The 15,382-nt window shown below is 53.4% G+C and overlaps 1 protein-coding gene and 1 long non-coding RNA gene across 8 annotated transcripts in view; one reads left to right on the top strand and one right to left on the bottom strand.

The window, feature by feature from the left end:
• The window catches only part of IQSEC3 (IQ motif and Sec7 domain ArfGEF 3), a 99,110-nt gene extending 87,055 nt beyond the window's left edge, over positions 1–12,055 (bottom strand). For 4 of the 7 annotated variants that reach the window (XM_060306487.1, XM_060306489.1, XM_060306488.1 and 1 more), the window contains exon 1: positions 11,405–12,054. In XM_060306487.1, the coding sequence (XP_060162470.1) occupies positions 11,405–11,937 (533 nt within the window). In that variant the 5' untranslated portion in view covers positions 11,938–12,054. Of the gene's footprint in view, positions 1–11,404 lie in introns of all 7 variants that reach the window. The other 3 variants (XM_060306485.1, XM_060306486.1, XM_060306490.1) reach the window with 2 other exon arrangements.
• On the top strand, positions 1,198–13,652 carry LOC132597983 (uncharacterized). The gene is made up of 3 exons (XR_009565545.1): positions 1,198–1,569; positions 4,283–4,419; positions 9,874–13,652. It is a non-coding gene; the product is annotated as an uncharacterized lncRNA (long non-coding RNA).
• The last annotated feature ends 1,730 nt before the right edge of the window (positions 13,653–15,382 follow it).

Below are 15,382 nucleotides of genomic sequence, written 5' to 3'. Positions count from 1 at the left end.
GGCTGGGCCACACCTCCCGGGCCACAGGGCTGTCTCCAGGTGCTGTGTTCTGGGAGCTAGAAGCCAGTGACCAGGTGGGCAGAGACACCCCCAGACCCACGTGGAGCAGAAAGTGTAGGCGCCAGTGTGCTCACCGGAGAGAAAGAAAAGGAGAAAGAAAAGGAGGCGGCTGGAGGGAGCGGTCCAGGAGGCCAGGGAGGGGGAATGACTGTCTTCAAATATTTGAGAGGCTGTCAGGGAGGGAAGGAGGAGCCCTGTTTGGAGCCCTCGGGAAGCCTCCACCTTCAAAAATCACTTTCTGGCCCAGTTCCTGCCAGAGGGGTCCCCAAATAACTGCTGTCCTTCGAGTTCCCACTGCGCCTGGGTTGCTCAGTGCTGCATTGGCATCAACTCTGAATTTTCACAGCGGTCCTGGGAGGTTATCACTAATCCTACCGCCAGTTTACAGACAAGGAAGCCAAGGCTGTCACTGCTGAGGATCACAGTTAGTACACGACCGAATCAGGGTTCAAACCCCAGGTCACCTTCTGAGCTACTATGGTTATCACAGGCTGGGCCAGAACTCGAAGATTTGTACTTGTACAAAATACAAATATAGATATGGTGGGCTAAGACGGAGCTGGGATTCTCTGGCCAAGGTGACTCGGGTACAAGGAAGGCTAGGGAGGTGGACGCTCGGAAGAACTGGACCTCCGTGACACCACCCTGATCCCGAACCTCTCAGCCGCCCCCGCGGCTTCCCCCAGCAAGGCGATGGCCCTCCCCCCAGCCATCCACGGAGGCCGGGACAGGAGCGCACGTCCCGCCCGCAGCGCCCGCACCCTCGGGCAGCGGCCCGGCCTGTCGGGTGTGGGGCGGGGTCGCAGCCCGGAAGCTCCTCCCCCGGGAGGCACGCGGCTGGGATGCTCCCAGACTACGTGGGCGGGCGGCTCGCCAGGCTAGGGGGGAGGGCCGCGGGGGTGGGGGAAGGGGAGCAGCGGACCCGCGAGACGCGCCCCTCCCCACTCCCACGGGGCCCGGGCGCGCAGTGGGGGATGGGGGGGCAGCGGCCGCGCTTCCCGGGCGCGTGACTCAGCAGCCGCCACGCCGGGATGGGCGCCGGGCGCGCGGCTTCCGGGCGCGGGGGTGGGTCTCACTCTGCCGCCCCCGCTGGGAAGCGCCGAGGGGCGCGTGGGCGGGTAGATCCCGCGCCGCCCGCCGCTCGCCAGGCCGCCCACGCAGCCGCGAGCCCGGCTCGTTGGGTCCGCCCCCGCGGAGCCCATGGGATGCGCCGCCCGCGGAAGGGCTTCCCCAGGCTCCCGGCGAGTCGGGAGGAGGAGGGGGCTGCATCCTTTGCGCTCCCCTCCAGCTGTTGATGCGCCAATGTCCAGAGGGGGCCCCGTGGAAATTCCTGGGGGGCTGGAGCGGGAAGCCCCCGCAGAATTCACCCCGCCCTCCCCGACCTGCGGGGCCTGGCCGCCCTACACCCGGCCCCAGGGTCTGTCTCCTTTGTTTTCTCGAAAGGGAGAGTGGATTCTGAGCTCCCTTCCTAAGGCTCTTACCATTTGGAAGTCACTTTGCCCATCTAAGGTAAGTGCTTTCTGCTGCAGCAGCCTCTGAACAGCCCTGCTTTGCCACAGACTCAGTGAACTGAGGACAGAGAGGGGCCCAAAGGCGGGCAAAGACTGATTGTCCCCTTTGGGCAGAGGGGACACCGAGGTCCAGGGACGGGGGAGCGGTTTGCTGCAAGCTCACACTTGGGGTCTGTGAGGGTGGGCACAGCAATCGGAGCTCGGGAGTCCTGGCTTCTGGCCTCAGTCTAGCTTCTGGGCTCCCTCCCCACCCCGATCCAGTGCTGTGCAGCACGGTGCCTTCACCTGCCTCTGGAATTCCCTTTGGCCCTCACCCACGGGCTCTTATGAGTTGAGTAGCTCCAGGAATGTCCAAGATGCCCAACCAGCCGGTTTGGAAGCACCAGGGCATCTCCGTCTGTAAAGACCAGACTGTGCACTGGAAGCGCTGAAACTAGACATAGGCAAGAGATTCCCAACTGCTCTGCAGAGTTCTGTTGCTGTTGCTGTTTTAAATAATCATTGTGTTGGATTGATGTGTTGAATGAAAATTGTGGTCGTTTGGAATCATTTATCACAGAAGAAATGGTGGAATTCCCTTGCCTCTCTGCTGGGATGGGGAGTGCATTCCTGACTGGAGGCAGGGGGACAGCTGGTTTGACCTGACTGGTCCAGCCCAGAGAGGTCATGGGCGCCAGTCCCTGGCCACAGCTAGGCCAAGTCGGGTGCAGGGAAGGTCACGCTGCAGCTAGGCATGCATCTTGCTCCTGCTGGTACCTGACCTTCCAAACAAAATGCGTCACCAGACCCCCAGAGGTCTCGCCCCTACGCCGCCCACCGTCCGGGCAGCCTTTTTCCCAGGAGCTCACAGCCTCCAGAGGCCAGGTCTCCTTCACGCTCGAGGCAGAGTGAGGGGTAGAAAACGGGGCATGGGGGCACTGTAGACTCGCCCCACTTTACAGACGGGAGGAACTGGCTGGCCAGAAGAGAGAAACAAGCACGCAGAGAAAAGGAGAAGGAACCCAGAGTCCTGACAGGGAGATGAGCCCCGGGGGTGGGGAGACAGGGAGAAGGCCTGTGCTGTGTGGTGGGATCCTCACCCCTGTCCCCCAGCCCAAGTCAGGAAAACGCTCACCCACACTCAGACGCACCCCCTCAGTCCCACAAACGCAGCCACGCTGGACTCACATCTAGTCGCCTCCCGGCAGGGTCCTAACGTCTCCCTGACCAGAGCTGACGCCACTGCCTGGCAGAGAAAGAGGAGAGGCCTGGAGCCTGCTGCTGCTTCCTGTTGCTTCTCCCAGGCCAGAGTGGGACCCCAGAATCCAGCTCTCCTTTGTCTCTTTCTACCTGGAGACATGGCCGCGATTCCGGCTTCCTCTCCCTCCCATCCTCATAGGTCCATTTTCCATTTCTGGTTCAACCTGCTGACAGGCCGTGTGTGTGGGTGTCTGAGGTGAAACACTCCAAGGGCTTTCTCATGCTTCATTCTTTTGTTTGGCCGTGGCGGGATCTTCGTTCCCCAGCCAGGGATCTAACCTGCACCTCCTGCAGTGGAAGTGCGGAGTCTTAACCACTGGACCGCCAGGGAGGTCCCTCATGCTTCATTCTTAATGCAGCTCCCCAGGGTAAAGACTGGACTGGGCAGAGGCTGGGGGCAGAGCGGGAGGAGGGCTCTCCATGCTCACCGGTAGAATTGAGGTGGGATCTGTTAGCTGCAATGGGCACCCAGGTCCCCCTCACTCCCCAGATGGCCTTAAGAGCTAAGCCTCTGATCCAGCATTTCCCAGGTGCTCAGCTGCAGAAACTGTGCTCGTGGGCCAGAGCACAGCCCACCCCCTGGTGGGACTCCCTCCAGCTGAGACCTTCTTCGGCCCTGACTCCATACCCGCTCCTTCCACTCAAGCGTGGATGGGCCTGCCTGTGCCCTACGCACTGAGAGTTTATTCCTTCCAGCATTACTCATCACACACCTACTGGGTGTTGAGTTGGCCTCCATCCCCCATGCTGTTCATCCCCACCATGACAAACCCCAATAGAGCTGTGTGAAATGTTGCCACCCAAAAAATTATTTTAAGGGCTTCCCTGGTGGCGCAGTGGTTGAGAGTCCGCCTGCCAATGCAGGGGACACGGGTTCGTGCCCCGGTCCAGGAAGATCCCACATGCCGCGGAGCGGCTGGGCCCGTGAGCCATGGCCGCTGAGCCTGCGCGTCCGGAGCCTGTGTTCCTCAGCGGGAGAGGCCACAACAGTGAGAGGCCCGCGTACCACAAAAAAAAAAAAAAAAAAATTATTTTAAGAGCCTAGAAAGGATCAAAAGTGCTTACCAAGCACCAGGATGCTCCTTAAATTCCTGCGTTATGACTTTTACACATGAAGCTCCTTGGGGAAGTATTCCTTCTCCAGCCCAGATAATTACTTTTTCAAGACAAGCCAGTGTGGGAGTGAGTGCCCTGGGTCCCTGCCCTTTGCTTACCAGGCCCAGGCAAGGCAGTGCTAATTCTCTGCAAAATACAGTGGAGGTGAAGACCGTTTAGACTGTCAACAGCGTCCCCCATGAGCCCTTCAATGCCTTATAAGCCTGCTGCCCTGGCCGCCAGGCATCCTCCTCCCTTATCAAACCCGCCCTTCAGAAACTGCTCAGATGAACTCTCTCATGCTGAAGTGCAACAGTCTAATAGTCTAATAATGTCTAATAAATCTAATAAATGTGTTGGTTTTTCTCCTGTCCTAGGAGAATTTGCATTTTAACAAGGGGGATAACCTTGAAGTACCCAAAGGAATCTCTACGTGTAGAATTGCTGGCATAGGCGAGATATTCTGGAAGGCAGCGAGACCCCCGTGGAATGCCTGAAGCCCCCATAACTCGCGGTAAGTTTGGCCACGCACACCCACGGAGCAGTCTTGACTGGTCCTCTTGTTCCCCCACTATATTGACGAGAGTACTGGATGAAGAGTTTAGAGAAGCTGAGTTCTATACCTAGTTCGGCCACTAACCAGTTTGGAAGCACTAGTCACTTCTGTCTTGGGCCATAGTTTTCTCGTTTGCCAAATGAGAAGTTGGGTCCAAATGACCTAACAGGACCTTTCCAGCTCTGACATTCCCCTGACTCCCCAGAGGGGCTGGGGGACCCTGGTCCAGCTCCTAAGGCCCTCCAGCCCCTGCAGCTGTGGCCCGGAGGAAATGACCTGCCACCGTACAGCGTGAGGGTGTGGGGCAGGGGGGCACATCTCTGGACTTGGACAGGCCTGCAGGCCCCCTGTCCACAGAGCCCGGGCCCCAGCTGGCAAGGAAAGGGAGCGCTCAGCACAGCCCAGGCATTAACATCACAGAGTTACATAACCCTCCAGATGGGATATTCCAAACAGCAACAGCACGACAGCCTTTGCCCCACGCCGTGTCTCAGCACGCACGCGCGCGCACACACACACACACACACACACACACACACACACACACACACACAGTCACGACCACCTTGCCACCCTTTCTTTTCCGTTTGTTTTGTGTTTTCTAGAAGGTATTTCATCTAACAGAGCCCTTACGAGAAGAAACTCCTTTACCCTCTGGGCTTGACCAGGAAAATCAGAGTCCTCCTCCAGCCACCCTCCCCCCCAGCCTCCACCAGAACCCCACGTCGGGTCAGGCCTCCCCTTTTCCCGGCCCCTCCCTGCTGTTCTGTCTCACTTTCTGACCTCGGAGTCCTGCAAAGTGCGGTTCTACCTTGTCCTTTCCATTCCCGGGATGGAAGAATTTGGAGCCATGGATTTAGCTCTCATTCCAGCAAATGGGAGGCAATCTCCTGGTTCAGACTCCAGTCCCCCACTCTCCACTTTTGTCCTTGTCACGTCTGCGTACTAGATGAGACTGTAGTTTCCCCATTTAGAAAATGGATGAGGTCATTCTCATCCCCACGGGGTGTTGGGTGGTAACTCAGATCCCTTCAGTGTCCTTAAGAGAAGTGCAAACAATCTGAAAATGCAACCGAAGAAATTTAGGTTGGGCTTAAGGAAGCATTTCCCAGCTCTACAGTTGTGAGACCTCGTTATAGATCACTAAGGGGTGGTGATCCTGCCTAGCTGCATTTGAAGGCAAGCGCCCGTTCACATATCTGGAATAGCTTGGGTGCACGCTGTCCAGAGGTAGGGGAGTGGTTGAGGAAAGGTCACTCTAGATAGGTGGCCTGGAAGAATTCCTGAAGGAATGCTGAACCTGTGTTCTCCTCGATAGCTATGGTCTAACTCTGGATGAGCCTTGGGCCCTGGTTTCTTTATCCATAGAAATGTTACAATATGTTGAGCACTTACTTTGTGCCTGAAACAGTAAAAAAAAAAAAAAAAAAAAAGTTTAAAACATCCCTTTAAAGTAGATATTGTTCTTCATATCATAAATGAAAAAACCACAGCTCAAAGAAGGTACACCATGAATGTAAGGTGTCCCAGCTGGTAGGTGGTAGAGCAGGATTCATACCCAGGTATGCCTACCTCCAAAGCCCATGTTCTGAACCACCTAGATCTTGAAAATTCTGTGATTCTGTGGTTTCCTTAAGTTCCTCTTGGCCTGAACAGCCTAAGTTCTCCCTCGCTCTACTCCTGCCCCTTTCTGCTGCTTAATGCCCTCATTGCCTGAAATGGAGAGGACCACTCCATTCCTGCATGAAAACAAAACCCTTAGCAGCCCGTGTGGGAACCCGCGCTTTGTGCTTTAGAAGCAGAGGAGGAAGGCGCTGCAGTGGCCCAAGCCTCGGAGATCCTGCCAGATGGCCTTGCATTTGGGGATCTGCCAGATGCAATGAAAGCATCCCCAGGACCTCTTACTAAGAAACCCCTTACGTGGGATTTCAATCCAAGATCCAGGCCTCTTTCCAGACCAGGGTCCAGCTGCTTGTCCTGGCTCTCCCCACTTTTTCATGTCACCCTCCCTTTCATTCACTCTCCCCCCACCAGACCTGACCCCCATCTGCCGTTTTTCATAAGTGATCTTTGAAACTCAGGCCGCATAGATATTTGCTGAATCAGCAGGACCAACTGCTGCTCCTCCCACTGGCTTTCAGGCCAAGAGGAAGACGCGCCAAATGCCTGTGCAAGGGCCTCTGGTGCTGCCTGTGTGGGCCCAGGAAGGGCTCCGCTAGGAAGGAGGTGGCTGGGGAGTAAGGCACACGGGCTGCTGAGCAGCAGGGAGGCCGTCAGGTTTTCCTGAGGCTGGGGTGACTGGTTTCTTTTTGGATGAGAGGGAGGGAAGAACGCTGGTCCAGGCCCTCGGAAAGGCAGGGGACAGCAGATCGTCACCAGTGCCTGCTCCGTACCAGCTGCTGAGTGACCAGAAGACACCCACGCCCTCCTCTCAGTGAGCCTTCATTCGGCCCCCTTTTCCAGGTGAGCAGCCCGAAGTTCTCTCCTCGCTGAGACAGGAAAGAGAAGGAGGACAGGCAGGCCGGGGAGCCAGGCAGTAACGTTGCTTCCTCAGCAAGAAGGGCTTTTGGCCGCAAGGCAGAAAGGACCCCGGCACCAGATCTCTGTCCCACGTTGATGGGTTTAGCCTGGTCGGGGGAGGGATGATGGGGGGAGGGGCTGTAGGTCAGAGGGTGGGATGGTGAGCGTGCGTAGCACAGACATCTCTGTGGATCGGCTCCTCCCGGCTCCGTCCCCCTTCCAGCTCTCCTTGGTTCTCGCTATTCTTGACATAAGCCCTTGACGCCAACCAAGGAAACCTTCTCTCTGGGCTCTGAACATGCTTTGTACGCTCACCCTCTTAAGCCCATTCTGTTCTGATAGAGGATGGCTCTGGGCACCTGCAGTCTGCTTCCACTTATTTAGATGTTTCTAGATCTGTGTCTCGAGTGTGTTGAGCAAGGACTGTCGGCATCTTTCCTGTCTTTTTGCAGCACAGAGTGCAGGATTTTGAACGGACCAGACGCTTGATACAGTAGAGTTGACTGACAGACAGACCGTCATGCTCTCTTAATAGCTCCCAGGAGGGGCCAGTCTTGGCTGTCTGCCACCTCCAGGCAGACAACCCTGACTCAGTAGGAGCAGAGATGCCGGCTCCAATCAGCATCTCAGACAACAGGCTAAAAAGCACGTCCAGTGGTCTTCCAGCCGTGCCCCGGCCTCCAGGTAGCATGAGACCGTGGTGCTCAAAAGATGACTCAAGATTCAGTTTATGCTTAGGATGGGAGCAGAGAGGAGGAGACTTCCCTACGCAGCTTAAATGGAAGCAAAAGATGGAAGGAAGAAAATACAGGAGAGGGAACATATTTGAGGGGAGGGAAGGAGGGTAAGAGCAAAGGAAGAAAAAGGAGAAGGGGGAAAGTAGGGAGGAAGAGGAAGGCTGTAAAGAAAGACAAGGGAGGAAGAGGAGAACACGGGAGCTATTCGGACTTCATGGTGCCTTGGAGGTAGGGAGCCCAGGGTAGGTGCTGAATTTGAATTATAAGGCAAGAATCTTTGCCACCCTCTGGTAATCCTCTGCCTGTGGGCTTGGGGACTTGGGCAGACACTGGGATCCACTGGCTCTAAATGCACGGCCGGGTGGGTGGACCAACATGTGCTCAGACAGAGAAGTTGTGGCCACACTGAAGCCAGGAGCTTCAGGTCAGGTCGTGTGCTTCCACGACGCGGAGGGGAATTTTGCCAGGTCAAGCTGAGGCTCTGGCTCCAGCCAGGAAAGGGATAATCAATTCTGTAGATGCTGTGAGCCTTGATTGAAGAAATAAAGAGGAGGAAGCTAGATTGCTGCTCTCATTAAGAGGCAAAGGCAGTGGGGGCTGGAGTTTAGCGAGAGCCAGGAAGCAGCAGAGAAAGAATTTTAACCCCTCGGGTGTTGTTCTTCCGTCATGCCTTTGAGCTCACCCACACCCGTGTTGTTGCTTCCTTGGCCCGATGTCCAAGGCCATCACCTTCAGTAGCTCCCTCAGCTGAAGGAGGGAGAGAGGCCAGGTTGCCTGTTAATGCAGATCTGATGACAGCTAAACAATCTATTATTTCCCAGCCCCAGGGTCCCCAGGGCTCCTGCCTCTCCTGGATTCGGGGAGGAAGATGAGTTCTGGGGCTAAGAGGTAAGCCGTGTGGTGAGGCATCTCACGCTGCCTGGCCCCTGGTAACCCTCACCCACCCCTCGGCAACCTCACCAGAGCTGCATTCTCAACCTGATGCGTCCAGAGAAGGGGAAGTAAGAAATGAGAACGGATTTCAGCAAAATTATGACCCAGGGACCCCCTCCGCTGGCTCTTCCTCCTACGTCAGCATGCCCAGTAGAGAACTGATTCATCAGGGAGATCCCCAGGAGAGGCCCCAGGGAGAGGGCTGCTGGCTCAGCTCTCCCTCTCCCCATGTCACCCGATCCATGGAGAGGTGCCCCTGCCGGCCGCCTGCATCTAGCCCTACACCACTGAGAGGCTGGGCAGAGGAGGACAAGACGTGCAAAATTGGGGTCGTGGGTGGAGAGCAGGGTGGGGCTAAACACCTAGTCAGCAAAGATGATTCCTTCCTGAGATTCTGGGGGGGGAAACTTGGACTGAAGTTAAGCAAAACAGTGGGAAGAAATGGGTGGTCCAAAGGGCATTCAGTCCGTCTTGATGTTCATGATTTCCCATGCGAGTGGGGAGGGAGCTGCAGGAAGAGTGAGGAGGCATGCGTGTCTGAGCTCCCTAAGTCTCTGGGTGTCCGGGCTTGGGGAGCAGGGGGGGAAAGCTGGAGGATCTGGAGAAAGGAAGGAGTTACTGCTGGGTTTAACCTCTTGGTGCCTGGCACAACTTCCCGCGTGAAAGATTTCCAAAACTTCCACTCTCTTCCACCATCTTAACTACTTATTTTTGTTCTGCTCCCTTGGGAAGCAAAAGCAGGACAAGGGAGAAGGAAAGATGAGGACATGACGGTTTCTCTCCAGTTTTGACATGTGAGGATGGGTAGGAATCCAGGTGATTCCTAAAATCCCTGGATTCCCAGCAAGAGCACCTGAGCAGGAGAGTTTGGGCTCTTTAAGCCACCTTGGGGGCCACAGCAAAGTCCTTATCCAAGAAAAATGATCTTTCCTCAACCGGTCTTGCCCACACAGTCCCCTGAAGGGATGCAAAGAATGTGGGGACGTGGTGGAGGAGGAGGGAGACACCAAAGGGCGTGAGGAGCGGAATCAGGTGAAGAAGCACAATTCCCACGAAGCCGTGGCTACCCCCGGGAAATGGAATGGAATAGCTGCCCGTATTTGGGGAAAAAGCCACATAATATCTTGGATTTTTTTTCCTTTTTTTTTTTTGCCTTTTGCCTTTTGCCTCTTACTGAGCCATGGGCACTGAGGGAAAACTGACTTTCTGCTTTTTCTGCCAGATAAGGAAAGAAAACCATTAAACTGAAGGAAGGGCAAATGGGCCATTGAGGAAGGTAGGAAGGAAAACCACATCTTCTTGGGACTTGCATCAAATGCTACGAGATCATCCTGGATCTTCTGCCTAAGGACCCGAAGTTCTGGTCAAATCTACCCTGTGTCCTGACCCAACTTGTCTAACTCTGCAGTAGATGCGAGGAGAAAATGAGTCTACATCAAGTCTTCACAAGTAGCCTTAGACTAAAGCACGCCAAGGCTGCTGAAGATGATTCTTGGCTCTCCACCCTTCCCACCCCCTCCCCCAACTCCCTTAGCATCCCCATCGTCAGGGGCAGGCGCTGACTAGGTTCTGATTTCCCGTGAGGTGTTCTTCTATCACCTGTCTAATGAGAGAAAGGAAGCTGACTTGGTCACAGCCTTCCCAATACAGAGGAGAGAATATTCCAATCCTCTTTCATCTCTTCTCCCCATATCTCTAGTTCATGGACATTGGGCATAAAGAAAGAGCTTGAAGTCCTACAGTTTCTCATCAGGGGCTAATGAGCATATTTCTCTCTGGACCTAACATGGGATTCCAGTCATCACCAAATAACCAAGGGGAAGCAAGGTTTGCAGTCACCAGCCACAACAGAGATTTAAACAGGAATTCCACCCAAATACCATCTCCGCAAGCCAACTGTCTCTCTCATCATTATCCCCTTTCCACGATTGCTAACACCCAGCACAGAAATCCTCCTTGAGTCAGAGGAAAAAGCTGTAACCAGACTGAATCCGGACACTATAAAGGGACCCTCTATGGGCCTGGTGGGTTGTTACCTTGCACCCCTCTGGGTCTGTGGGCATTCAGAAGAAAGGTGCCCACTCAGGTCAGAGCAGAGTAAGCGTGTCCAAATGAGCCACTGCTGGCTTGGACTCCCACTGCATCACTTAAACAGCCACCTCTGGGAAACGCTTTCTCCCACCCTTCCTCTTCCTCTGTCTCCAGCCCCCCGCCTTCTCACATCATCCTGCCTCTCAGCCTTGTGCTCTGCCTTCTGAATCCCCTCAGACCCCAGGTCTGCTGTTCCTGGACCCTGCCCTTTTCAAAGCTCTCAACACGTCTCTTTGCCAAGCCTCTGTCTTTTTCATAGCTCACTCTCCATTCGAATAATTTTACTACCCAAACTCCCATCCAGATTTTTCCTAACTTGAAAAGATTCTTCAACTGTTCTCTTTCCTTCAGTTTAATCTGCCCCCCAGTCTTGTCCCCTTTAAAATCTGCCAGTTTCCAATAACCCTCATTTCTTTCCTCCTTTGCCCCCAGTGATGGTTGGGATACTCCCGTTTGCTCCAACACCTCCCAAGCCCTCTCAGACACTGATCTCATTCCCTCCTTTCCCCCAAGCCTCCTTGACACACTTCTCCCCGCAAGCACACTGAAGGCCCTAGTCCTTCAGTCTCGGGTGCACCCCACTTCCCCCTTGTCCCCTCCTCACGCCCGTTTGCTTCCCTTCCTCCCGGCACGTTGGTCCCCGTGCCGCCTTCCCCACTCACTCGGTTCTCCTGCTCAGGACGCCCTTGCCGAGGGCGGCGGGGGATTTGTGCTGAAGGAGGGTTCCAGCAGCGGCGCAACAGCTCGGGGGACGCTCCTTCTCCTTGTCGGCGACGGCCCCTGGCCCCGCCGGGTGGTGGTGGGGCGGCTGGGATGCGTGAGCCCTGCCGCTGGGGCCCGGCTGGGGCTGCGCCAGGAGCTGTCCGTGGTGCTGAAGCGGGGGCTTCTCGGGCGCGGTGGGCGGGAGCTGTCCGTGGTCCCGGAGCTGTTCCTGGGCCCCGGAGGCGGCGGTGGCCGGGGTGGCCGGCAGCGGGGCTGGTGACGGGGGGACGAGCCCGGGCGGAGGCACGGCTTGCAGCAGCTGCTGGTGCTCCCACAGGCTGCGGTTCTCGGCGCTTAGCTCGTCCAGCCGCCGCTCCAGCTCGTCGATGCGCTGGCGCTGCGTGTGGATGAGGCTCTGCTGGTTCTGCACGATGGCCGTGAGCTCCTTGAGGTAGAGCACGGCGCGCACCGGGTTCTCCAGCAAGCTCTCCATGCCGCCCGCCGCCGCCTGCGCCCTGCCTGCGCCTGGGCGGGCGGCGGGGAGCGCGAGGGCGCGCAGGAGCCGAGCAGCCCCGGCGATCCGCTCGCCTCGCTCTCCGCCGGCGCCGCGTCACCGCCACACAGACATTCACACACGCACGAGGGGCGGGACCGCGGCGCCAGGGCCCACCCCTCCCCTCCACCTCCCACCTCTAAGCTTCGTGAGGAGTCTCGGCTTCCTGCAGGGCTGGCGGAGGAGCAGGATAAACGAAGGGACCCGGGATGGATGAGCGGCAACTGGCGAGAAAGGGAAAGCCGGCCAGGCGGAAGCAGCGGCACCGGGAGAGTGCGGTGGGACCGGTAGGAGAGCAGAAGCAGATGCGGAAAGAGGAGGAGGAGAGCGGCTGGGAGAACGAGGAAGCGCAGAAAGGAAAGGTGGTGAAAGGAGAGAGAAGTGGTCTGAAAGGTCACGGGTTCTTTTTCCTATGTCCAGTCATCCCAGAGGACGAGGGTCCACCTTAAAGACCTTGTGAGGAGAGGCCACACGCTCGGCGGTCTGTTCTGCTGGGGGCTTCCCTGGATCGGGGGGATCAGAGGACAGTAAGGGACCCCAGAGAACATCCGGTCCTACCCCTCCAGCCAAGGAGAAAGTTCGGGTGGGAAGGCTGTTTCCGCTGGATTTTGTCTGGGAATGAGACCTCAGGACAGTTTGGGCCACTCTAATGGGAACACAGACTAAATAAACCGGGCCCTCTGTGTCACAGGGCTAATGCTTCCAGAAACTTCTTAAGAGAGCGTTCTGTTTGAAAAATATTTATGAAATGCATACTACACCGAACACTGTGCTAGGTGGTGGTAAGATAAGGATGACTAGGACGGACTCTTTGGCTTCTTGACGCTTCTGATTAAGTAGGAGAAACAGGTAATAAATATTTAATTTCAATAGAAGGTGGTTGTTGTAAGTGATAAGATAGAGATTGCCCAGAGCGCTATAGGAGCCCAGCAGCTTGGGGATTTGGGAAGGCTCCTTGGAGGGAATAACACTTGAAGTGGGAAGGATTTTCTAGAAAGGGGGAAGAGCATAAGCAAAAGCTCAGAGATAGGAATCCGCATGGACTGAATCATTCATTACTTTCTACAATACACGTACATAAAACACACACTAAGTGCCAAGTAACGTACTAGGAACTATGTAGTTTAGCCCTAGCATGGACCATAAGTTATAGTTTCTATAATCAAGATTACAGCCTAGTAGATACAGCACGCACATGAATATCTAAAATACCAATCAAAATTTCTGTAAGGGCTCTTCAAGCCAAGTGCCGCAGGAGTTGGGGGGAGTGGGAAGTTGTGTTTGACTATGGTGATCTGATAAGGCGGAGGTGTTATTCAAGCTGGGCCTTGAGGGATGCGAAGTGTTTCAACAAGTAGAACAGAGGAAGACAGGGGAGATATGTCAGGCAGCAGGAAAAGACTAAGGAATGGAAATAGAGCACCTCCGTTCAATCCAATCTGGCAAAAAAATGACCCTTTCCTCTGGGCTATGAGTACCCTTAGCATATCTGTTGTACTGTTGTATCTTGCACCGAGGTGGGCCACCAGCCTCCCTATGGACCTGCTGTTCCCCCCCAGAGTAGGCATATCTGTTGGTACCACGTGTCCCGTGAGCTGGGCCAGCCAAGCCCGTCTGGTGCCAGACTTGAATGACATTATAGGAAAGGATCTGTGCTCTGCAAATAAATATATTGGTTTCTCTGCACTTGCGTTTTTACTGTGCTTTCCTCCCATCCATTTTCCTCGCAGACTTCCTTTTGTAAAGAATGCATGAAGGGAGCTTAGCCACAGCTGAGCCAGCTTCCAGGCGGATGCTTTGGTAGTGACCAGTATTCCAGCTGAGGAATGGAGGTTGAGCGGTGGGATGAGGGCCCACAAAAACTCAAACACTTTTCTTCTGAATTTTCTTTGCTTGCCTAGTTGATTTGTTGTCTAAATACGAGTTGGGTGTTCATAGAAACCAATACCGTTTCTATAAGCAAAACAGCCTGCAGCATAATTCTCTATGGAGCTGGTTTAAAACGCAGATTTCTGGGCCCCGTATTAGTCCTGCTGTGTTGGAATCGCTTGGAATGGGCCCCAAGTGTTTTCATATTTTTAACTTTTTTTGTTTCATTTGAAAAAAACTTTATTGGGTTACAACTCACATGTAATAATACGTGCACCCACTTTGAGTGCACGGTTCAATGAATTTTGACAAATATATACACCTTCTAATCAAAATTTCCATCACTGCAAAAAATGAGGTTACTACCTCATGCCCCTTTGCAGTCCGTTGCCGTCATCCTCATCCCCAGTCAACCACTGATCTGCTTCCTGTCAAGACAGATTAGTTTTGCCTGTTCTAGAATTTCATGTAAATGGCAATCATAGAGTATATACTCTTGTGTGTCTTCTTTTTTTTCCCACAGCATAATATTTTTGAGGTTCATCTATTCTCTTATAGGTATCAATAGTTTGTTCCTTTTTATTTCTGAGTAGTCTTCTATGGTATGGGTAAACCATAATTTTTCTACTCACCTATTAATGGACATTTTAGTTGTTTCCAGGTTTTGGTTATCTTGAAAAAAGCTGCTATGATCATTAAAGGACAAGTCTTTGTGTAGACATATGTTTTCATATGTTTCATGTTTTATGTTACGTGTCTTATCAGAAGGAAAAATCTAGAATTGGAGTTGCCAAGTCATATACTAAATATATATATATATATATATTTAACTTAATAAGAAACTGTCAGATTGTTTTCCAAAGTGGTTGTACAATTTTTTATTCTGACCAGCAGTATGTGAGAGGTTCAGATGTTTTGCATCCTTGCTAATGCTTGGTATTTTTAGCCTTTTTTTTTTACTTTATCAATCAGGAGTATATTAATATGGCTTTAGTAAGTATTTCCCTATTGAGTAATGCTGTCGAGTATCTTCTCATGTGCTTTTGGCCATTTGGCCATTATCTTCCTCACCCACTGTTTCTAGTGAATTGTTTGCCTTATTTTTGAGTTGTAAGAGTTCTTTATTTATTATGGAAAGTAGTCTTGGCCAGATGTATGCACTGCAAATATTTTCTCCAGTCTGTGGCTTACCTTTTTTTTTCTTAACATTATCTTTTGATGAGGTTTTTATTTTGGTGAAGGAAAAATTTTTTACTTTCTTTTATAGTTCATGCTTTTTGTGTCCTATCAAAAATTCTTTGCCTGTCCCAAGGCCAAAAACATATTCTGTGTGTTCTTCTAGAAGTTTTATTGTTTATGCTTTTATGTTTAGGCCTATGATCCGTTTCAGGTTAATTTTTGTGTTTGGTATGATGAGTCAAATTCCATTTCTTCCTTAAATGTTTGACATAATTCACCACTGAAGCCATCTCAGCCTGGAGGCTTCTTTGTGGGAAGATCTTTAGTAGATATGGGG

The sequence above is a fragment of the Globicephala melas genome, chromosome 10 (assembly GCF_963455315.2).
Source record: "Globicephala melas chromosome 10, mGloMel1.2, whole genome shotgun sequence".
In the NCBI taxonomy this organism is placed as follows: Eukaryota; Metazoa; Chordata; class Mammalia; order Artiodactyla; family Delphinidae; genus Globicephala; species Globicephala melas.
This window is presented reverse-complemented; position numbering and strand designations above follow the sequence as displayed.